This window comes from Hippocampus bargibanti, linkage group LG09, assembly GCF_051943395.1.
Source record: "Hippocampus bargibanti isolate YZ-2025 linkage group LG09, ASM5194339v1, whole genome shotgun sequence".
NCBI classification, from domain to species: Eukaryota; Metazoa; Chordata; class Actinopteri; order Syngnathiformes; family Syngnathidae; genus Hippocampus; species Hippocampus bargibanti.
The window spans coordinates 14,094,714-14,118,423 of NC_142742.1; the positions used below are offsets into that span (position 1 = coordinate 14,094,714).

At 39.7% G+C, this 23,710-nt stretch overlaps 2 protein-coding genes across 2 annotated transcripts; both read left to right on the forward strand.

The window, feature by feature from the left end:
- Positions 1-2,589: 2,589 nt before the first annotated feature.
- LOC148893733 (delta-like protein 4) lies at positions 2,590-15,269 on the forward strand. Its single transcript, XM_089004733.1, has 11 exons — positions 2,590-2,966; positions 3,057-3,308; positions 4,411-4,465; positions 7,073-7,336; positions 8,779-8,839; positions 9,616-9,746; positions 9,837-10,006; positions 10,267-10,486; positions 11,297-12,032; positions 12,351-12,459; positions 13,919-15,269. The coding sequence occupies exons 1-11, from the start codon at positions 2,913-2,915 to the stop codon at positions 13,922-13,924; spliced, it is 2,058 nt and encodes a 685-aa protein (XP_088860859.1). The 5' UTR covers positions 2,590-2,912; the 3' UTR covers positions 13,925-15,269.
- Positions 15,270-18,327: 3,058 nt separating this feature from the next.
- LOC148893734 (glutathione-specific gamma-glutamylcyclotransferase 1-like) lies at positions 18,328-21,200 on the forward strand. Its single transcript, XM_089004265.1, has 3 exons — positions 18,328-18,651; positions 18,756-18,791; positions 20,554-21,200. The coding sequence occupies exons 1-3, from the start codon at positions 18,481-18,483 to the stop codon at positions 20,947-20,949; spliced, it is 603 nt and encodes a 200-aa protein (XP_088860391.1). The 5' UTR covers positions 18,328-18,480; the 3' UTR covers positions 20,950-21,200.
- Positions 21,201-23,710: the final 2,510 nt, after the last annotated feature.

The window sequence follows — 23,710 nt, forward strand, 5'->3', positions numbered from 1 at the left end:
AGAAGGCGAGAGAGCTAGATGGATGGATGGATGGATGGATTTGGATTTTGGATTTGGATTTGCCTTTATTAGTCTTGCGGTGGAGAAATTACATTTCACAGCAGCAAATATAGCAGATGGACGGATAGAACATTGGCTAAAAACACATGCACTCAAAGAGTGTTTCCAGACTCCAGCCAATTCCAATGGGCTTCTGGCCATCAAATTTGGAAATGTAAGTGATTTGTCTCCTGGTCTAATGTCTTGTCCATTGAGTATTGCAACTGCATGTCTTGTGTATTTTATGAGTTCTTACTCATTTGGCTCTTATTTCTGTCATCATGTTTTTAAAGTCTCATGTGTTTGGCTGATTTGCACTGTTTATTCTTCTGTTGATGTGCATTACCCCAATTTAACTTCATTGCAGAATTTTTAATTGGTCCGAAACTCAAGGAACAAATTTACATTTTGAAATGAATTGCAGTCCCCAAGAGTCGTTGAACCATGGGTGCTATCAGCAGCCATTTTCTCTATAACACCTATTTAAACACATTGGGTGAATACTAATGAGTCATTTTCACATAACTGAGCCTGAAAATTGGGTGAAACCTCTCACTGCTATTTAAAGGCATTATGTTAATAAGACAGTCAACGTTGGGAACATCAAACGTTTCAAATTTACAGTCAATTTCTTCCACTACTTAGGCCCAAATGGTCCATTGTTTGTTCTCTACTTTGGAGTTCCCAAACTGCAAGTCACAGGTAATGAGGGTAAGCGATGAGAAGTCATTGCGACAGGAGAGCTGTGGAATCACGCTCCTTCATAGCCAGGGAACAGTGGCAAAATCCTGTTCCCTCACTCTAAATCCCGCAGGGACACGTTTACCCTGTTGCGGGAGTGATAAAGGACACAATGCTCCGTGCTCAGCATGAGCTGAGAAAAGGTGTACAGTATAAGCCATTTGAATTTGCTCAGAAAGGTTTATATACTGCTTTCTCTTCATTTTTCTCTTCCCCGTTTAGAACAATTGCTCACACTTGAAAGGAGATCAAAGTGTTCTTAAAGTGGAGTGAGTGGATGTTATGTCAAAAAACATGGTGCCCCGACACATAGCAATGACTATATATGGCCATATAGCATATACTATGCTATATAGTATATAGTATATATACCATGCCCCGACACTTTCCAATGGATACAGCGGTGTGATTATTACTGTTTATTTTGTTTCCCCAACCATAAGCAATACAGAGACATATCGTCGTGAATTTTATCAAAAGTGCAATGTCTACGTGCATACAGACCTACAATGCTGATATATATATTTGGATCAGTACCAAAGTTTACACTTCTTCTTCTTCTTTTCCTTTCGGCTTTTCCCTTCAAGGGGTCGCCACAGCAAATCAGTGTCCTCTATCCTGAGAGGTTTGATCCGCATGTTTGTTTTGGCCAAGCTTTTACATGCCCTTCCTGACATTGAAAGCAAATCACTTTCAGCGAATAGTTTTAAAGAAAATGTATGTGTGCTAATTGACTTGTATACATAATTTCATTATACATTTACTGTATTTTCCGGTGTATAAGGCGCACCGGAGTATAAGGCGCACCCCCAATGAATGGTGTATTTTTAAACTTTTTCCATATATAATGCACACCAGAGTATAACGCGCACCTTCAATGAATGACAAAAGTTTTACAAATATAATATAGAAATATATAAAAGTTTTCCAAATATAATGCACACCACATTATAAGGCACTACAGTAGAGGCTGGGGATACGCACCACTTTTTCTACAGCGGGAAATGCAGTCGGTAGTTGCTGGCAGTAGTTGCAAGACCTGTTGTGTATCAATACTACTTCACATATAAGGTGCACCTGCGTACAAGGCGCAAGGTCATCTTTTGAAAAAAATCAAGGCTTTTAGGTATGCCTTATACATCGGGAAAAAAGGTCATTAATCTTCCTATTTATATAATGTAAAAAAAAACATTTTAAAACTGGATGATATGAATTACCATGATATATTTTTCATGCATATCAACAGCAAAAAGCCATTTTAGGGGAAGGATGCTCACTTATACCACAGTTCCAGTTTGTCTCAGCACAACTCGAATTTACAAAACACATGAATATTTTGTTGTCTTGTTTTTGCATTGAGATCATTTTAATCCACTTTAAAAAAAAAGACCCACATTACAAATTGCCCACAATCCATCATTTCTTCAGTCATCATCTGTCATGACGGCCTTTTCATCGATGGACCACTCCTGTATAACTGAGAGCTTACACAGATGAATCCATAATACTGTAGTCCACTTTTGATTGATGCACACGAATTTCCTTGAATATAATGTTTGTGGGGCTTTTAGTACATCAAACATACTGTATGTTCCATGTTATCTCAAAATGGGGGTTACTTCACCAGTTGTTTTCTTAGTGCTATTCCACAGGCACTGACGCACACTCGCACTCATAACACATGAAGAAAGGAGGAGGGTTGGGGCGGGGGGCGCAGATGAGAGGGGGTGGTGTTTGTTGTTATGTTCCTGCCAGCTGGGGCGTATATAAGCTCGAGGCGAGACGCGACTGAGTCCACAGTGGGTGACACTATGCACTGATGCTCGTCCACATGCATGCACACGCATCACTTTCGGCCACCCAAGTGTCCCTCAAGCAGCAGTACAACAGCCACAAAGTAACACAAGTGACCGGCACGATGGATGGACATCACAAAGACCGCAGAATGACTCACTTGTGGATATTGACTATTTTGATATTAGTCTAACCTCTTGTTTTGCACTGGATAATTCTTCCCCCCGAGCTGGAGCTTCTACTGCAGGATTCTATTTATTTGCATTTCGGATCTTCCACCCAGCACCAGGATTTGTGGACGAGAAACTTCTAAGGATACCCACATCAAGCTCTAAAGGATGGCCGTTAGGTTCATGTCTACCCTCGCAATAGTTGTAACATGTTTTACTCAGGTACGGTGGACACTTTATATCAGAAAAGGAGGTGGTTTGTGTGAAAATGTATATTTTTTTCCCCTTGTTGAACTTTCACCTCGTGTCTAGGTCCTAGGGTCAGGTGTGTTCGAGATCGACCTACATCATTTTGATAATTCCAAAAGTTCGCTGGCCAACGGAAAGAGCTGCGGCGTGAGCGGCTGCAGGACTTTTTTTACGGTTTGTTTGAAGAATTTCCAAACGGTGGTGACTCCAGGAGGTTGTCTATTTGCCAAGGCCAGGACGCTTGTGTTGGGCACCGACTCGTTCAGCATGCAGCCGGACTCGAGGTTGCGGTTGCCCCTCAACTTTACCTGGCCGGTAAGGAATTCATACTTTCTGGCCTTTATTAGCTGACATTTATAAATAACACTTGAAGGTGAATGTGGTCTCTGGAGAGAACTATTATTTGTGGTGCAAAGTCACAAAATTACAGCTAGTATTTTTGAGGCAAGTGATAATTGCAATTTGTAGAATCCACTTAATACTGTATAATATATTACACTGAAATGATTATCAAGTCTGTATGATGTGATCTTTAATGAAACTGTACACATATATTATTCATGAAATTCTTTCTTCACCAATGTTTTAATTAGTTCTGTGATGTGACTCAGGTTTGTAATAATAGTATAATAATAATAATAATAATAATAATAATAATAATAATAATAATAATAAATCATCCTCATGATAATAATAATACAATAACATATAATACATATTGATTTATATAGTGCATTAACAAAAGCTGAAGCTGTTACAAAGCACTTAACATGGACACGGTAATAATATCCATAAAAATGTGTGATTACTGTTACAAATGGGCACTTCTAATTGCAAATGTTGTTCTAAAATGAAATGAAAATACAAACCTCTCACGATTTGCTCGAGAGACTCCCAATTTTGACCACAATACTTACTTTATTTTCCCATTGTGGGATGATTAAAGGCTTTCTGATTCTGATTCTGATTTTGATTTATAAAGCAACTATTGACATAATACAGTGTGTTCATTTGCTAGGTGAATCAAAAGAAAATGTAACAAACAAAATACACTAATTGAATGTATAAATAAACAATTATTATTATTATTTTTTTACTACTGATTTATAGTTTTGTAATGCTCATATTATTTTAACATGCCCACAGTCGCATGTCCAAAAATCTCCCGATTTATGATTTCTGAAAATTAACATGTATGACCGTGCTCAACATGTCATTCGTGGAATGAACGTGAAGGAAATGTCAATGAAATGTAAATTTCTCCACTGTGAGACTATTGTATAATGTATGTATCCACATGAATGTGTTTGCGTATATATATATATATATATATATATATATATATATATATATATATATATATATATATATATATATATATTTGGTGACATGTATTTCCCAATTTGTCCATCCCCAGGGTGCCTTCTCTCTCATTATTGAAGCTTGGCATTCATCGGCAGAGGAGCCTGGAGGTAATATTACTTTAAAAAATTATATACAGTAAAGTCTCGTTATATCGATATTCAAGGGAGTCCGAAAAAATATCGATATAACCGGGACTATCGATATATCCGACCCTGTTTGCATGTAATTTTCTCTGTGCGTGCATAGAAATAGTATCGATATAACCGGGACTATCGATATATCCGATATCGATATAACGAGACTTTACTTTTATATATATATATATATATATATATATATATATATATATATATATATATACACTAAAGGCTCGTTATATCGATGTCGGTTATATCGATAGTACCACTTATTACGATATTATTTTCATTTCCCTTGCACATTTCTAGTCTTTTTATGTATAATTAGTACCGTTTAGTACGATACCCGGTTATTATGATAATCCGGTTATTACGGTGCTCCTTTTCATCCCCCGCCGGCCATTTTTGTTGTTTATATCGATATATCCGTCGCGCCATTGGTCAACTTGGTCACGTGTCTTGTTACGTGAGCCGCCATCGGTCGCGCCATTGGTCGACTTGGTCACATGAGCCGCCATCGGTCGCGCTATTGGTCGACTTGGCCGTGTGACTTTGTCACGTGACACGCCATCGGTCGCGCCATTGGTCAACTTGGTCAGGTGACTTGGTTACGTGCCCAGCACCCGTGTAGCAGAGCCATTTTCATTTTCAGACGCTAGCTCGTGTGTAGCAGACGAGATTGAAGTGTTTGTGTTAAAAGGTAAAAATGGGAAGCAGAAGATTGATGACTTTTTTAAATTGTATACATAATAGAGTAAGATGTAAGCGTTGCAGTTTCCCTGTTGTGTTATGTACATGCCCACTGTACTGTATATGAATGCAATCGTTTTTTGCAACAATGTTTCTTGTTTTGTCTGCTGAAGCGCGATGATTTAGAAAATTATTAACATTCCATACTGTGTATTAAAGGACAGCCGATGTCACTTTTTATTCAAATGCAAATAAAAATGTCTTCACGCCAAGACGTCTTGCATTGCTTGTGAATCCAAACAATGGCTTCAGATTCGGATAATATGCTTTCTTGTTACACATCCAGTTATGAATATGTTTCAAATACACTGTAGTTCTGAAGATTAAAGCATACATGTTTACAATCATTAAAGAATTATATGTGCCATTTTGAGGCAACATTGGGGGAACATCTCACCCAAAAAAAAGGGAGCTAATGGCCAGCTCCGTTTCTTATATGGCGCTTGGCTGCCCTCTTTTGGCGGCTTTTGTTTAATGCAGTTCGGCACAGGATCGGATATATCGATAGTCCCGGTTATATCGATATTTTTTCGGACTCCCTTGGATATCGATATAACGAGACTTTACTGTATATATATATATATATATATATATATATATATATATATAAACCAATGGAGGGAGACATTTAGAAAATACAACTCATTGGCCAATTACATCATATCTATTTACCCAAAATTCAATAAGCAGTCTTCGGGCGGGAGGTCACGTGACAATTAATCCAACTGGCATTGTCTCTGCCCTGGACTTGTGTCCACTAGGATGTCTTGTGACTCATATCTCAAGCAAAGATCTCACAATACAATCGCAACTTCCTTCATTTTATTTTGACCCTGTGTGGGAAAGTGCACTGTGTTAAGTGAGCACATGCACCATTGCCAAAAAGGTTTCTCCACCCTTTCACAAAGTCTCCACAATGATCATATTGATCATGAATAATATAAATTACAGGCATGAGACAAATGCCGCTGCTCAAACTAAGAAAAACTTATTCTGTGACTTTAAAGTGTCCTTGAGGGTTTTGAAAGGTGCTTATAAATGAAATGTATTTTTGTATTCTTCTTCTTCTTCTTCTTCTTCTTCTTCTTCTTCTTCTTCTTCTTCTTCTTCTTCTTCTTCTTCTTCTTCTTATTATTATTATTATTATTATTATTATTATTATTATTATTATTATTATTATTATTATTATTATTATATAAGCACCTGTCTTCAGCCACGCCACCATCAGGTGGCCCCCAAGAGCAATTAACAAAGACTGGGCTACTGTGTAGTATTTATTATGTAAGTTAGTTAAACAAAGTAACATAACAAAATATATTTACAGGAAGAAAAAACACTTCTGGGTTTTTCTCATATTCTTAAAACCTCATTATTACGCATTTTATATATATATTTTTTAAACCTTGAAGTCACCTCATTCCAGGTCTCCCTTGTAACTGATGTATATATTTTTAAGCATTTAACTGACATTTTATGACTTGTTATATTTACTACACTGTTTTCTGCAATTTAAGTTAATTTTATATTTCCAAAGGATTTTGTTCGAGCCTGATAGAGCTTATCTTGTTGGTGCGATTTTTTTTTAGGCCTTGCTCAGTGATTCACAAACCGTTGCGCTGGTACATGCAATACTTGAAAGTAAAATGCATAAAATACATGATGTTAGAATGAATGAAAACCTCAAAGTTTTAAATAGTTCTAATTTTGAGTTTAGTAGCATGTAATTAGAACATTTTGAGCGCCTCAAAATCGAATTCTGCCGAGGGCCCGATGCAGGCTTATGAACGGTACTCTTACCATGAACAACTTCTGTATTCTTTCCTCCAGATACCACCCACCCTGAATTGTTGATTGGCTCTTTTGCCATCCAAAGACAGTTGGGAATAGGGAATGAGTGGTCCCAGGATGTGCAGAGCGGGCGGCAGACGGAGCTAAGGTACTCATACCGCTTCATCTGCAATGACAATTACTACGGGGACACTTGTTCCAAAATATGCGCTGCCAGAGACGACCTTTTTGGCCACTACACCTGCAAGCCTGACGGGCAAATAGCGTGTCTGCCAGGATGGAAGGGACAATACTGCCAAGAACGTAAGCACGAGTAAAGACACCATATGGGCACTTTTTCTTTGTTTGTCTTAGAAAGGCACAAGTCAGTGGTTTGCTTGTACGGCTTTGTAGTAGTAGACTTTCAGTTTCTGCGGTTTGTTTTTGTTTTTGCTTTAAATGTGCTGCAAAATGTATTCTGACGTGGCTAAGCCTTTGACTTAGCCAGAGATGTCCAAATGTTTTTACCAAATGCCACGTTAAAAAAAAAAGGATGGACGATGTGGTTCCGAATTATGATTAAAAAATCAATATGCTGGAGGGTTAACGTAAGTAAACAGTCAAACAAAAATATTTCAAATTCCTGCTGAACATATTTTTTAAATAATAGCGTGCAATGAATTTCATTTTTCACTTTAAAATCCAAACCTGTGATCACAGTTACATTTGGATACATTTTTAACTCATTCACTGCTAGACATGTGCAAAAATGTGTCCACTCCAGTGCCAGGGTTTTTGTCATTGTCACTCGAATTCCAGGACCCACATAATATTGACTTTTAGGAATATATAAACATCCAATGCATCGTGAGAAACCTTAGACTCTCTGATTTCAGCAGAAAAAAAGTTAATTCCTAAATTATATGGGTCTGTCTATAATCATCTGAGCTTGAATTGGGGGCGGCTGTACAAAAGGGCAATGCTGACCTCTTGTGGAAGGGAAAAAACATTGCCATAGGCCATTGCCAGAGGCCATGGCCAGCGCTTTATTGGCACCCAAACAAGAAAACAAATTTGGGAATGGCGCTCTGTCATATTTTCAATTCCCGAATACATTCGTGAATGGCAGTGAATGAGTTATTTAATGAATTGCGAGATACCTTTCAACATTTCAACTTCTTCTTGTAACCAGATGTAGTTTTATTTTCAATCAGGTTGAGTTTTAGTGTCTAAAAACACGCAGCAGCACCTGAGACAGACTTTGCCCCCCCCCCCCCTCCCTGCCCCTGAATTAGACTTAAATTGTATGCGCGAGTCCAGTGGCAGTTAAGGGGCCAATGTGAAGAATTGGCGCACTTTCTCTCCGCATTTAATCCAGTGAGATGCTCTGTGAAAAGCACACGCTGGGTTAATCGCGGCATTATAGGCCGCCACGCGCCACAAAATTGTGGCCTCTATTGTTGCCGTGGTACAGGGCAGCAGCTGCAAACGGGGCTCGAGCTGCCCACTAATAACAATGGGGCAGCTGTCACATTTTTTGTTCAGCAGAGTGTGTGTGTGTATGGGAGGGGAGGGTTAAGAACAAGCATCTGCTCTGCACCATAGCTACCGGCCATTTAACAGCATGCAAAATCAATGTCACATGTTGAACACAAGGGGCAGATTGTGCCTTTCCATTCAAACACCAGGAAGCAACTTTGACTAAGAAAACTCTATACAAGGAAAAGGTTAAGCTTTAACATCCTTCTATTATATTTTTTCCACAGCGGTCTGTCTGGATGGGTGCAATGAAAAGAATGGAAATTGCACAATACCTGGAGAATGCAAGTGAGTATTTACAAAAAAATCAGTCCGCTTTTATCGGTGCTTGTGTTTGTCACAGGAACTTTAAAGTACTGACAAAAAAAAATAGTTGATATTTAGGACAGAAAATAACTTGTCATTGAAATGGTAACAATGCAAAAGTTGGTCTTGTAGGTGTGTGTATGGTAGTGAGGGGGTTGGGAGGTCTTGACAGGTTTGTGGTAGAAGCTGTCTAAGCCTCGGGCTGGAGACTTTAGTGTTCTGCGGTGTTTTCCAAGGAGAGGGGTCAGAAAAGTGAGTATGGATATAACGAATGAACTCAATACTTGGCAAAGTTCTTCCCAGAAAAAATGCAGTGGAACATCAAAAAATTGGGATTTTGCGCCGATGGAAGAATTTACAGTATTTTAATCATGGCTCAAACTGTCCCCATTGCAAAACCTTGAAATAAACAGAACGTTTTATTATAAAGTCAACTTTTTTTCAGAGACACAGAAAGACATTTGTGTAAAAAAGTTCAAATGGAACATTCATTAAACACATTGTGATATTTTAGATATTTAGATTGAGTTAGTCCTGTTTTCGATTTTCTATTATGTTTAGGTGATAATTGCATTGATGGCAACAAAGACAGCATTGAAACATTTGGAGTTTGTCAGAAAACTTAATTTATTTCACGTTAGATTTATATGATGGAAGAGTTACAAATCTGTGGTGGTAGTATTGTATTACTCCCGCATGTCTCTGTTCTGAGTGTTGACCCAATACTAATTGTGGCCTTTTACTTGTGATTGTTGTAGATGCAGAGAAGGTTGGCAGGGTGTCTTTTGTGATGTGTGTAAACTGCACCCATCGTGTAAACATGGTACCTGCGCGGAGCCGTGGGAGTGCGCCTGTCAGGAAGGCTGGGGAGGGATCCTGTGCGACCAAGGTGGGTCGACCTTTCCTTTACGGAAGTCAAATCATTTCCAGGGCAAGCAAGCTGAATATGGAGAGTATAACGGCACCCTCTCTTCCCCAGACCTGAACTACTGCACCCATCACAAGCCGTGTGCCAATGGCGCCACATGCATGAACACGGGCCAGGGAAGCTACACCTGCGCCTGCCTACCAGGCTTCACTGGAGTCAACTGTGACTCGGAGGTCAGGGAGTGTGGCAGACGGCCCTGTCGCAACGGAGGCAACTGCTTAGTGAGTGCGGAAGTCCCTCACTCTCCTTTCCCACAACACAGACTTTCCTGTTTTTGTTGTTGCCTCTGCCTATCTGCGAGTCCAGGAGGATGCCATTGATTGTCAAGTCCTGGTTGACCCAGTTCCCAGTTTACAGTGTACTGTAAATAGGATGAAAACTAAAGGATTGATGGGGGCCTTGTTCAGGGGAGCATTTGCAAACAGGATATGAAAAGAAAACATCTGACGCTGAGCTTTTCGATATCGGTCTTTCCTTTTAGGAGTCAGAGGATGGATACAAGTGTGAATGTCCGCGAGGCTTTACCGGCCCACGCTGTGAACAACGGACGCTGACGTGTAAGGACATGCCCTGCTTGCTTGGCGGCAAGTGTAAAGAGACAGAGAACGGTCAGAGTTACATCTGCGAGTGTCCAGCAGGCTACACTGGACTAAACTGTGAGAAGAAAGTGGATAAATGCACCTCGCTGCGATGTACCAATGGTAAGGCTCCACTATGTCATTCACTTGCGGGATCAACATTTTTTTTTCGGCCTGACTCGATGCATCAAAATCCAAAGTTGAACAAGTTTCTTCATAGATGAGAAGGTTTCTTCAGCCGTCATCTGTACAAATTTGAAGGTTTCGGACGTTTCGCCTCCTATCCAAGAGGCTTTGTCAGCGAACTAAAGTCTGACTGGTCGTATCGGCCCTATTTATATATCCCTAATGTCCAGACGTGGCGACGCCGGACATAGCTATGATAGGTCCCTACTCTGCAGAGGAGCAGAGGTCAAACCCCCAACCTGAGAGTAGGGACCTATCATCGCTGTGTCCGGTGCCGCCATGGCTGGACATTAGGGATATATAAATAGGGCCGATACGACCAGTCAGACTTTAGTTCGCTGACGAAGCCTCTTGGATAGGAGGCGAAACGTCCGAAACCTTCAAATTTGTACAGATGACGGCTGAAGAAACCTTCTCATCGATGGACCACTCCTGTACGACTGAGAGCTTACACAGAAGTTTCTTCATAGTAATAATAATCGTCATACACTTAATTTCTAAGCGCCTTTCAAAACTCTCAAGGACACTTTACAGTCACTGGATTTTTTTGTGCGAGCGAGCAGTCGCAGCCGTTCGTGCCAGCGTTCACTCTACCATGAAGTAACACAGCAGCAAAGTTATGAAAGAAAGAGGAAAGGAAAGAAAGGAGAAAAAAAACGAAATAACAAATATTATGACAACACATAGTGAGGCATGACTCCTTCTTGTGACCGGCTCTAACACAGATTGATGTTCTCTGTCCATAAGGTGGCCATTGCATGACGAACGGCAACCTGCGTGCATGCAGCTGCCGCGCAGGTTTCACCGGACTGCGTTGCGAGATCAACGTCAACGAGTGCGCCGCCAATCCCTGCGCTAACGGCTCCACCTGCCAAGATCGCATCAACGACTATCTCTGCTTGTGCCCACTCGGTTACACCGGACGCCACTGCGACAGGCCCACTGACCGCTGCACCTCTTGGGTCTGTCTCAATGGCGGCACTTGCACCGTCGGCATCAAAGGCCGGCCATCCTGCCTCTGCCCCACCCATTATAGCGGCCCTCGGTGCGGGTCTTTGCACGTGCCTTCATCCAACAGCCCCAATACTGGCTGGGAGTCCAGTGACAAGCTCAACTGGGTGGCTGTCAGCTCGGGCATCAGCCTTGTGGTAGCTTTGGTGCTCTCCTGCATGGTCATCATGGTCATGAAAAAGGTGAAGAAGCAGAGAAGCAAACAGCAGGCTTCTGGAACTATGAACAACCTTTCCAAGGCGGATTTCCAGAAAGACAACCTCATATCCACGCTGGAGCTCAAGAATATCAACAAGAAGATGGACTTGGAGGTGGATTGCTCTAGCGAGAAGTTCGACCACAAGCACATCAATCACTTCCGCACGGACTATAAAACCTCCACGGGGTACAAAGATGAACAATGCCTCCTAGACAAGGATGAAAACTGTGAAAAGATGATAGAAGATAAAAAGCATCTGAGTAGAATGTACAGGTAGGTTCGTAAAGACCATAAATACAGTATGAATAAAGCCAAATCTTGACTTAATTGACACATGCATTTATTTTCTGCCCCTGTTGACAATATCCAATATTTGGCAGACTAAAATTCCAATAATGAATTGATTATCTGACTGTAAAAATAAATTAAAAATAAAAATATAAAATAAAATAAAATAACCGCAATTTCTTGATTCCTGAAACTATGAAGATATGAAATTACTCGTCTCACATTTAACTACCGGCATTTTACAAAACTTTGTAAAAATTAGCTAACAGGACAAATGACCAACCAATTAATATGTCTTTGCAGTGAAAGGCCAGAATGCAGAATATCAACAATATATTCCTCCAGAGAGTCCATGTACCAGTCGGTCTTTGTGGTAGCAGCTGAGAAACAGGAATGCATCATTGCAACGGAGGTATGTTCTCCACGGGACACATATGTATTTAATTTTTGTACAGATGACAACCCACCAAATTTCCCAGTGTGACTGCAAAGTGGAAATCAGTTCTAAATCCTTCTTGTTATAATGTATATTGCAAGTTACTGTTTACTAACGTAATACCTCTTATATAAGTAGATAGAGAATCCAAATGAAAATCATATTTATTGGCCAAGTATGTAGAACACACAAGGGATTTGTCTCTGGTAGAACACGCTGCACTAGTATCATCATAAAAATGATATGACAAATAATGTAGTGTGGAGGACACAATTAAAGGTGATTCTAATCGAATCAAATTCCTTGATGTAAGTGATACTTCTCAGGAACAACTTTGAGACAATGTACCAATGTATCAAGCAGAGCTCAAATTATTAAGTAAGTAGAGGAATTTACTCTCTTGGATGTTACGTCTGGGCGGGCCGGTAGTCGAGTGGATAGCATGCCGACTTCACAGCGCAGGGGTCGTCAGTTCAAGACCCGGTCCAGCTTCCCTGTGTGAAGTTTGCATGATCTCCCCGAGCCCACGTGGGTTTTCTCTGGGTCCTCCGGTTTCCTACCACATTCTAAAAAAAACATGCATGGCAGGCTGATTGAAAATTCCAAATTGTTCCGAGACGTGAGTGTGAGGGCGATGGTTGTTAGTCTCTGTGTGTCCTGTGATTGGCTGGCAACCAATTCAGGGTGTCCCCCGCCTTATGCCCGAAGACGACTGGGATAGGCTCCAGCACCCCCAGCAACCCTCATGAGGATTACGTGGCCTGAAAAATGGATGGATATTACTTCATGGTTCCTTTGCCTTTTATCGGTCAAACTATAAAACAAAACATTTATTTACCATGCATGTGATAGTGTTGTGGTACAGATTCATTAATTCCATCTGTTTATTCAAAATAATCCACTGAGAAAAGCGGGGCAAATCAATTTTATTTGCAGTATATATCACAAATTATAAACGAGACAACTCAAAAGTTCAAAATGTAAAAGCATTGACAAACAACTGAAGACATTTGTGAAAAAAATAGCGTTATCCTTCCATTTTCAAAACCACTTATGGGTCAACTAAAGTCTGCAGACCTCGGAGCCCTGCCGGGGTTATATTGAATGATCATTTCCTTCATTTATTTATAACCCTAACCATTCATTCATCATTTATTGATCAGTAACAAGAATTTTAAATTATCTCGCTAGATTTCTCATTTTCAAGTGCCTCTTGAAATGTCTATTAAATTGTAATCACAATATTGAGGAAAACTAATCATTTCAATTACATTATTTTCAAAATTGTTCATACATATTTTGGAATATTTGCCAATTATGTAAATCATTTTGGGGACGCCACATCGTATGTTTAGTGTTTCAATCAATTTTTCACTGTCTTTCCTCGTTTTGCCATTCAGTTCACTGATGTCACATCTTTCTCTTTTGTTTTTAGGTGTGATCAATGACAGATGTATCCACCATTTCTTGTGGACTGTTTACAAGCATGGGGAGGGACTGGGATATATTTAAATGCAAAGTTGCTGCTCTTGAAAACTTGATAACTGGACGGAGCGCAAGCGCTCAACGAATGCAATAGCACTAAAACTACTCAACTCTGGAAGAATGTAAAGACTTTGAAACTGAACGTTGTTCATCCGGATGTTTGCAATTTTATTTTGGACTCCTGTGTTCGTCTGAAGATACATATAAGACCTTGAGGCTCATAGCGTATTTGCATGTTAACGAGGGCAAGAGGACTTTGTTGATGGTGATGCCCTCCGGCTTATTGCAGCAATCAACACATTAAAGAATGTGCAACAAGGATGGAGGAGGAGTTGGCTTTTAGCCATTTGTTTTGTGGCCCCTGACGAAAACAAAAACCTGCTCGTCTTCAAGGCGGTTCATTTTTAGTGGTCAGGTTTGGAAAAAAAAAATATCACAGAATGTCCAGAATGCAGCCTCGAACGCAAAGCCTTATATATTTCAGCAAAACATTTTGCCCCCAGTTGTATCTTATCTTGACTCCTTTGCCCAGATAGGAAAAAAGATGCAAAGCGATGCAACATAAGAATTACATGCAGGGAATCAGGCCTTGATAAGGTTTTAAATTGTATGCAAAAAAAATCACACTTCAGTCAAACAAATAAATGACTATTGTACCAAGGACGCCTTCAATGGAAATTATTGAACCAATAATGTTATGCTATTTTAGTATTTGATTACTTATTTAAGAATATGACGCACTCATCTTTTCTTCCTTTTTGATAGGCTTATTTTGTAAATAGTGTATATTTTTATGTTCAGATTAAAAGTATGTTTGTGAGGTGATGCACCAACGGTGTGAATTTTCATTTTGTTAAGTGATTTTGGTGTTTAATTATTATTATGATTTGGTTGTTATTATATAGATATATAAGGCCAGAAACCTTAACACATATCTGGTACAGTGTTTATTTGTCGGTCTTCAACAGTGGAATGAACAAAGTGGTCAAATAGGGAAGTGTGATTTCATGTCAACTAGAGTCTATTTGGTAGCAGTATATGGGTTCTGTGGCGGTATTTTTAATGGCATCATTATGAGTGTGATGTGAAATCTGTGTGCTAACAATCATCATTCCATAGACTCCTCTATAATTGGCAGCAACCTAAAGATCTACTCAATGAAATATGAAAAGATAGAAAGAGATATATGCATTTTAAATATCTGTATGCAGCAATAAATAATCCTTGTGGTCTTTTAAATCCTCTTACGATATGTTTGTGTTAATTTGCAATTCATTCTAATAAATACCGAGAGATCCGAAGTTGAGACCTTCTCAGCTTCATGAGCAGCATATTTTCTGTGCTGTCACAAAATAGCCAGATAAAGTCAATTTAGCGAATTTCCACTTTTACAATGAGTGTAGTTGTAACTTTTCTTCTATACCTTGCATCTGCAGTCCATGAATATTATTTTTTTTCCTCAGTTGCAGTGGTACATTTCTTAGATCTAAATTGAATTTGAAGTATCTGTTTAACTATCACAAAATTGGCTCTAGTGCACATACAAGAAAGTTTCTCATTTTGTTCATATTCATGAAAATAATTATGAACAATTGTCTGCGGTTTCCAGCTTATGTCACGTTGATCACAATATCTGACATTGGGTGTCTGATGTCTTGTGTCACGCCCATATTTTTGTATTTGCACATTATTGAAGTCTTTAAATGCAAAATGTGAGAAAAAGTAAGCATTTCTATATATTTCCTTGCGGATTGTTTTCTGACAAAGGCAAATGAGCATAAGATCTCTCAAACTCATGGCCCTGGGTGTATTTAAAAACGAATGACCGGAATGTGGAGGGGGAAAAAATCTCGAGTTCCACGGCAACGCCACTACCCACCACTTGAGGGCACTAATTTTAACATGAGTTGTGTGAGGTGATGATTGACAACCAGAAGATGTTTGGAAATCAAGAAGTCATTATTAATTGGCAGTGGGGCTGAAGCTAATTCAGCCATATAGCTGTAAAGTAAACCTATTTGTATAATAATAATAATTATTATTATTATAAATGATATTAGCACTAGCAGGGTGGCCCGGTAGTCGAGTGGTTAGCACACTGGCTTCACAGTGCGGAGGTTGCCGTTTCGCGTCCCGGTCCGGCCTCCCTGTGTGGAGTTTGCATGTTCTCCCCGGACCCGCGTGGGTTTTCTCCGGGTCCTCCGGTTTCCTCCCACACTCAAAAAACATGCATGGTAGGCAGATTGACCACTCAAAATTGTCCCTAGGTGTGAGTGTGAGAGTGACTGTTGTACGTATGTCTTTGTGTGCCCTGCGATTGGCTGGCAACCAATTCAGGGTGTCCCCCGCCTCGTGCCCGAAGACAGCTGAGATAGGCTCCAGCAACCCCCGCGACCCTGATGAGGAATAAGCGGTACGGAAAATGCGATGAGATTAGTACTAGCAGTAGTAGTCATCGATAATTCTTATTATCATGGTTTTTGTAATCCTGAATGTATTATTTTGTCAGTTATCTAAATAGAAAAAAATAACATGCTTACACGTTATGATTTTGATATCAATATTACTTTTCATCAATTCTGGAAGGGGCTGCGAGTAGTGGTTGGTGAATTGGATTGAATTGTCACGTTGTGCAAGGTGGTGATGGCAGGTGCGGATCCCAAAAAAGCAGACAGGAGGGATCAGGAGGTGGTGTTTGACAATTTGTATTAAAATAAAATCAGCAGGTACAAAATCTAAAACATCAAAATCATCTGAAGGGAAAACATATAAAGTATCGAAAGAAAGATAAATAGTCCGCCAAGGTTAAACAAACACATGCACTGCACACAATGCATACATTTGCATACAACAGCATACAATGCGTTCAGCAGCATACAACAGGGCATCAAACAACAATGACATTCAACAATTACCCGACACCGAATGGTCGTGCGGGGAGTCCTTTTAAGTGTCATTGGTTGTAACGACCAGCACCTGTGCAGGTGCAGGCGGGGCCGACAGCGCCACCCGTTGGTCGCTAACCAGATCATGACATGAATGGGGTGTGAACAAGGAAAATAATAATAACAATAATAATAATAATAATAATAATAATAATAATAATAATAATAATAATAATAATAATAATAATAATAATACATTTCATTTATAAGCGCCTTTCAAATCTCTCAAGGTCACTTTACAGTCACAGGATAAATTTTTCTGTGGGTGAGCAGTGACAGCCACACTAGTCAGCGTTCACTCAACCCGAAAGTAACTCAAATAGATAGAAATCTAGCTAGATAGCTGGATAGCTAGATAAATAAATCAAGAAATATTCACACTAAATGCAGATTTCATACCATCGCTTTCCTGATTTATTCGACTTCCGACAAGATGTCTGGATATTGTACTTGACTATCGGCTGTGTTTTTTTTAACAGCTATAAATGAAGAGGAGTGAACCAAAGTTTCCTTGCGCTAGTGTATCTGTCTGAAACCACATTCATATGCTCCAAGCTAAATTTGGAAGTAAAAATGAAAACAAATTGTTTCAAATCTCCTGTCTTGTTTAGATTACGGGGTTAAGAGATCACAGTTACAGTACAAGTAGACTGTTTTTATATTGTATTTTTCATTTTTGGCAAAACAATCCAGAACAGGGGTCGGTAACCTATGGCTCTCGAGCCATATATGGCTCTATTGATCATTGCATCTGACTCGCAGATCAAATAATTTATTCTCGTGTTTTCACTGCTCTGGGCTGCTTTGGGCTGCAGTTGGCAATTTCGATTGGATGCTACTGACCTATGTTGGATATTGCTGTCGAAACAGGTAAACAACCCCTTTAAAAAATGGTGAAAAGAAAAAAGATGACGAGTAATGTACGCTTCAGGTGGAATGGACCGAAGGATTTGCCTTTGTGGGGAGAGCAGGTTCTGCCGTGATTCTAATTTGCAATGAAATAATATCATCGATAAAACAGTCGAACATCAGTGGCACATTCTGAAATCTGTGTGTGCGGCTTTCACAAAAAAAAACATTTCTAAATATTTTGCCTTTATGGCTCTCTTAGTCAAAAAGGTTCCAGACCCCTTTGGACAATATCCATATCGTAACAAAAAATACCTCCTGTCCTGTCCAAAAAGATACAAATTAAGTCTTAACAGAACAAACACTTTTGCTTTTCCTTTCGATTAGTGAATGAAAGTAAGAATTGTGTTTTGTTTTGAGTGATCATTGAATGGGAGAAGCATCATCACTTGGTTGTGACGGGAGCAAATCCCGCCTTCGTCGCACTACCATTGGTCGAAGTCTTCTTGATGTGACGTCACGTCGACAACAAATACACGTGTTCGCCTAAACTGGGGACGCTCTCGTCCACATGTGGCAGGAGATTTTTGAAGATCCTCGAAGTGCTTCTAATTCTTCCGTACGCTTCCAAAATGGCATTTCATTTTTAAAGTAGTTAGAAAGTAAAAAAAAACAACGACGTTTGTTTTGCTGTGAAAAGTTTAGCATATTCGCTGCCATGAAACCTCAAGAGATCTTGCAATGTAAATTAAGCCTGTGGGTTTTCGGTTATGGATCTTTAGTTTGGAAGCCTGATTTTGTCTACCAAAGGCGCATAATCGGCTACATCAAAGGCTACAAACGGCGTTTCTGGCACGGAGATGACTTTTATCGAGGAGACAAGGAGAATGTGAGACATCCGTGCCATTTTTATCATTAACATATACACTTTACATATTCTAAAACTGTAGCAACAAAGTGTACAGACATCAACTGTGCTCTGTATTTCCACAGCTAGGAAGAGTGGCGACACTCGTGGAAGATCAGGAGGTAAGCGTCTTCATACATCGAGGCACACAGATATCCAACTACAACAGTAAAACACACACACACACACACACACACACACACACACACACACACACACACACACACATATATATATATATATATATATATATATGCTATGAATAGCAAGCAGCACATCGTGTCACTTTCTCATTTTACTTTAGACACATTTCAGCCGCTCCAATGATCCCACTGGTGTGCTGTCCGACAAGGTGGAAACCTGTAAATTATTGCTCGATAATAGTTTCATATGAAATAATTATTGAGCTATACTTTTCACGAGTTTATTATGAATCCTCACCAAAGCAACGTTCATATGGAGAAATATGAAATAAGGTCTGTTATTCAATGCCAAGGTGTGGTCATTTTAATTTCCGGTTCTGGAATAGATGAATAGCATTTTCATTCATTTCAGTCAAAACTTGTTGTGTTCAAGCAAATTCGGTTCAGAAATTGAAGATTGCATTGACTCATCCAAACGAGACCCTGAAACCTGATAAGGTGGTCAGATATTTACTCTCAGCGTGTCATAGCTCAATGTTTATGTTACAAAAACAGCTGTGCATGCAAAATTATGAGCCAACTTGATAACGTTTTTTTTTGAAGACGTGAAATATTTGATCATTGGTGTAATGCCTTAAAATTCACATAGCCTAATATATTTTGAAACAATGTATTGGGATGCCACTGCTCACCCGCAGAAAAATTATCCTCTAACTGTAAAATGCCCTTGAGAGTTTTGAAAGGTGCTTATAAATGAAATGTATTATTAATAATAATATTTTATTCTTAGAGTATTTTCACTCGGATACAAGTCCAAAGAATTCAATGTGCAGCACGTTGCAATTAGCGACACTCAAATTAAATTCATAGCAAATTGCAGAACCGTTTCGAAGACATCTTAGTCGTTATACAACTACTCAAGAAAACTGAAAACTGCCAGTACTATATATATATGTATGTGTGTGTGTGTGTATGTGTGTGCAGAGGTGTAGACTGTAGAGGTTCAGCATTCGATTCCAGGCCTCGGCCTTCTTTTGTGACAATTGCATTCTTCCCGTACGTGCGTGGGTTTTCTTTGGAACCGGGTATTCCAGTTTCCACATTCCTAAAACATATATGGTAGGGTGATTTAACATTGTCCCAAGTTGTGGTTGAAAACTAGTTCAGGGTGTACCCCACAAAACCATCTGGGATCGGCTTCAGCATGTGTGAGGATAAGTAGGTCGGAATAGAATCGTCAGATTCAGCAGGATTTCAATGAAATGATGCGATCAATTTATCGTTGTTTTTTTATGGGAAAATTGTAAAAAATATAAACACTTGCGAAAATAATACATTTTCTAATATAGACTTATGGAATCACATCCCGTTGAGTATGACGTGCATAGATAAAATTATTGAATGCTAGGGTTTTTTTCACAACGTAAAAAGCCATTTCAATCTCCTTCATATTGCAACTTTCTCAAATTTGGGCAATTAGATAAAATAATTTTTTTTACTCCTGTTCAACCATTCCGTTTTAGGGATGGAGTACCTACATTTGAAATTTTTCGTAAGAAAAAGAATAGGAGCATGTCTATTCCATAGCTGGGATCGACTGCTTCAAAGCAAAAATCTTGTGACTTTCCAAGCCTCAGTGACCATTCATTTGTTTTTAATAAATGAGCTCAACAATTACATAAGGTGACTGGCATTTTTTGACATTTAATAGTAAGTTCCTGACCACTTCTTACCCGTACAGGCTCGTACATGGGGCGTGGCCTATGAAGTGGCCGATGCACAGATAAATGAGGCTTTGCAGTACCTCAACATGAGAGAAGGAGTGATTGGAGGCTACGTCACAGAGATGGTGGAGTTCATCCCTCGGGAGAAAGACATGGACACCATCCATGCCCTCGTGTACATCGCCACCTCCAACAACCCCACCTACCTGGGCCCCGCCTCCGCTGAGGAGATCGCCAACCAGATCGCCACTTGTCGGGGAAAGACGGGCCACAACATGGAATATCTGCTCCGGCTTGCCGAATTCATGCGACGGTGCTGCCCGGAGGAAGAAGACGAGCACCTCTTCTCCATTGAGGCCGCTGTTTTGAACATTTACAGAGACTGCGAAACACAAAACTCCCTCCTTGTTTGATCTGTCTAAAAGACACGAAGCACTTTATATCACCATGGAGTTTAAATGTCACATACATTAAATGTAGCAGATTGTATTTCCAGAAATATAAGCACTTCATTTTTATATTGTATTTTTGTTTAATGCATGTGATGCATTTTTTTAACGCTACTAAATGCTTTAAATTTCTTATTAAGTATAAGTGTATATGTACACTGATCAATTTTATGTAAATAATAAACATGCCTTCATTAAATGGTGCTTTGGTCCTGCCTGGAATTCCCTATTTTTCTGTCAAGCTCATGCTTACAAATCACGTGACTCAGGAATGTTCAGCTGCACCCTTCTAGGAAATGTTGACATCATCAGAAATGGTCAGAAGCAATGTGTGTGTGTGTGTGCGCGCGTGTGTTTGTGTGTGTGTGCGCGTGTGCGTGCGTGTGTGGAGTGTGTGTGTCCTAAAAAAGCTGCCAGACTTCTGCATGGACAGTCTGAAAGTTTGAACGAAGAAAAGGAGAGGAGTCAAGAGCCCAGCTTGTGTTACTCCCCCGTCATGGACTTTAATCACCAGGTCATAGCTTGAAATGTACACGTGTTGGGTGAAAAAAAAATAGGGGGGGGGCATTGCAGCCATAGATAAACAAGGCACTGGCATACAGTAGGAACAACATTTCTGTGACACGTCGCAATATTTTCTGTGTAGTCCAAGTACAAGTAGGCTAAAGTTCAGTTCTGCAAAGAAACCAATGCACATCATGTACTATAGGAGAATAAAACATTATTCATGCCTGCAAACCTTTTTCATCAAACAAAAACAATCTCAGTGTATTCACAACCAGCATTGGTACAAAGACTACAGAACATAAATGTCAGATGACTCAGAGAATGACCCATATTGCATTCACGTTGTTTTCTTGTTGCTGCTGTTGTGTACAAAATTGTACAAGAACAGCAAAACACTCATGTGGACAATATGTTGTCATATACCAGGTAATTAGCGTCATTTTTGTTAGATTTTTGAAATCAGAAATAAAATTGTCAAGACAACTTGATTAATCTTCACATCAACTAACAGTTCTGCAAATGTTCATACACGTTTCAGCCATTTCATCATGGGCCTCGAATCGTGATTTTATTGAATAGGACATGCATCGAGCAGTGTCTAGATGCGAGAAGCTATAAAATGTCGATGAGTTCCTTTTTTAGTTCTATGGTCCTCATTATGTTTGTTCGCTTTGGCTTATTTTGAACAGAACTGTTTTGGGCTGACATTTTGAACACTTCCGGATTGAGTGAACGCTGGCGCGTGTGGCTGTGTCCATCATACCCGAAATCAAGTGCTCATGGTTGGTCCATTCATACAATGGTTGTTCTTATTGTGAATCCGTACAACAGAAACATAAGATCATGTCTCCTTCATGTTAGATCAAAGGTAACATGGAGTCTGTGTACTTGAACAGCTTCCATGTCATTCAAAGTCCCATCGGTCTTTGCATTTATTGCTCTTTAATCCGCTCTTTTCTCATCCCTTGTGTTTGTATTTGTAGACATGATTCATTCACAGTGGCCTTTCTAATCAATCGGTTTGTGCTAGGACTGTGTGTGAGTGTATCTGGTTTGAGAAAATGGCAGGAGCCATCTCTTTGATCCGACTTCTCTTTCTCTGAGGAATGCCACTTAATTCCATTGTCCAGATCTCATGTAACCCAGGTATTAGTTTGAGTTGGCAATTCATTAATGTTTCTATTACTTAAAAATGCATTAATAATGCTTAAAACAATTTCACAATGTTAATGTATTGAGGATGAGAAATTAGATTACCATATTTTCCGGTGTATAAGGCGCACCCAAAAGCCTTTTTTTTTTTTTCAAAAGATGACCCTGCGCATTATATGGGGCGTGTACCTATATATGAAGTGATATTGAGCCACAACAGGTTTCACAACTACTTTACTGTCCGCAGCCACAGACTCCATTTCCCCCAGTAGAAGAAATAGTGTGCGGTCCGTGCTGGTATATAGAAAACGTAACCCCAATCTCTACTGTAGTGCCTTATAGTGTGGTGTGCCTTATATCTTTATACGTATATTATATTTGGACGACTTTTTCATTCATTCAAGGTGCGTCTTATAGTCCGGTGCGTCTTATACTGTATATGGAAAAAGCTTAAAAATACACCATTTATTGGGGGTGCACCTTACACACCGGAAAATACGGAAGATGAGTCTTTATTATTCTCACAGTGGAGAAATTTACATTTCATAGCAGAAAAAAACAAAACACAGGAGCTGCTGTAAAGGCAGCAACATTCGTGGTGCCATCTTTAAGTCAAAACAACAACAAAAAAACAAAATAACAAATAATGGGACACAACACAAAAGACACAGTCATTCAATCTTAAGCACTTTCTGCACCCTCTTTGTTGCATGAAGCAGTTCTAGATGAAAGAGGAGAGGATCAAAGCCTCCTTTTCACCAGTGGATCAGGGGTGTCATGGTGGAATGGACACGTCTGCTACAAGCTAAGTTTTGAAAGCAAACACCAAGCAGTAGCATCCATTGATGAAAGAGATTGTCTCCCATCTCCTGTCCCATGTAAATCCGCTTGAATTCCAAGCGGCAACACTTCTACATGAGGATCAGTGCTCTGCGCTGACGCTCCTTTCATCTCATCACGGGCTCCTCAAGCCATGCATCCACCCAGCTGCAAACTGTCCAACAGCACGGATGATAGACAATAGACAAAATAGACGTTATCATGTTTAAAAGTTTCATCCTGTTGT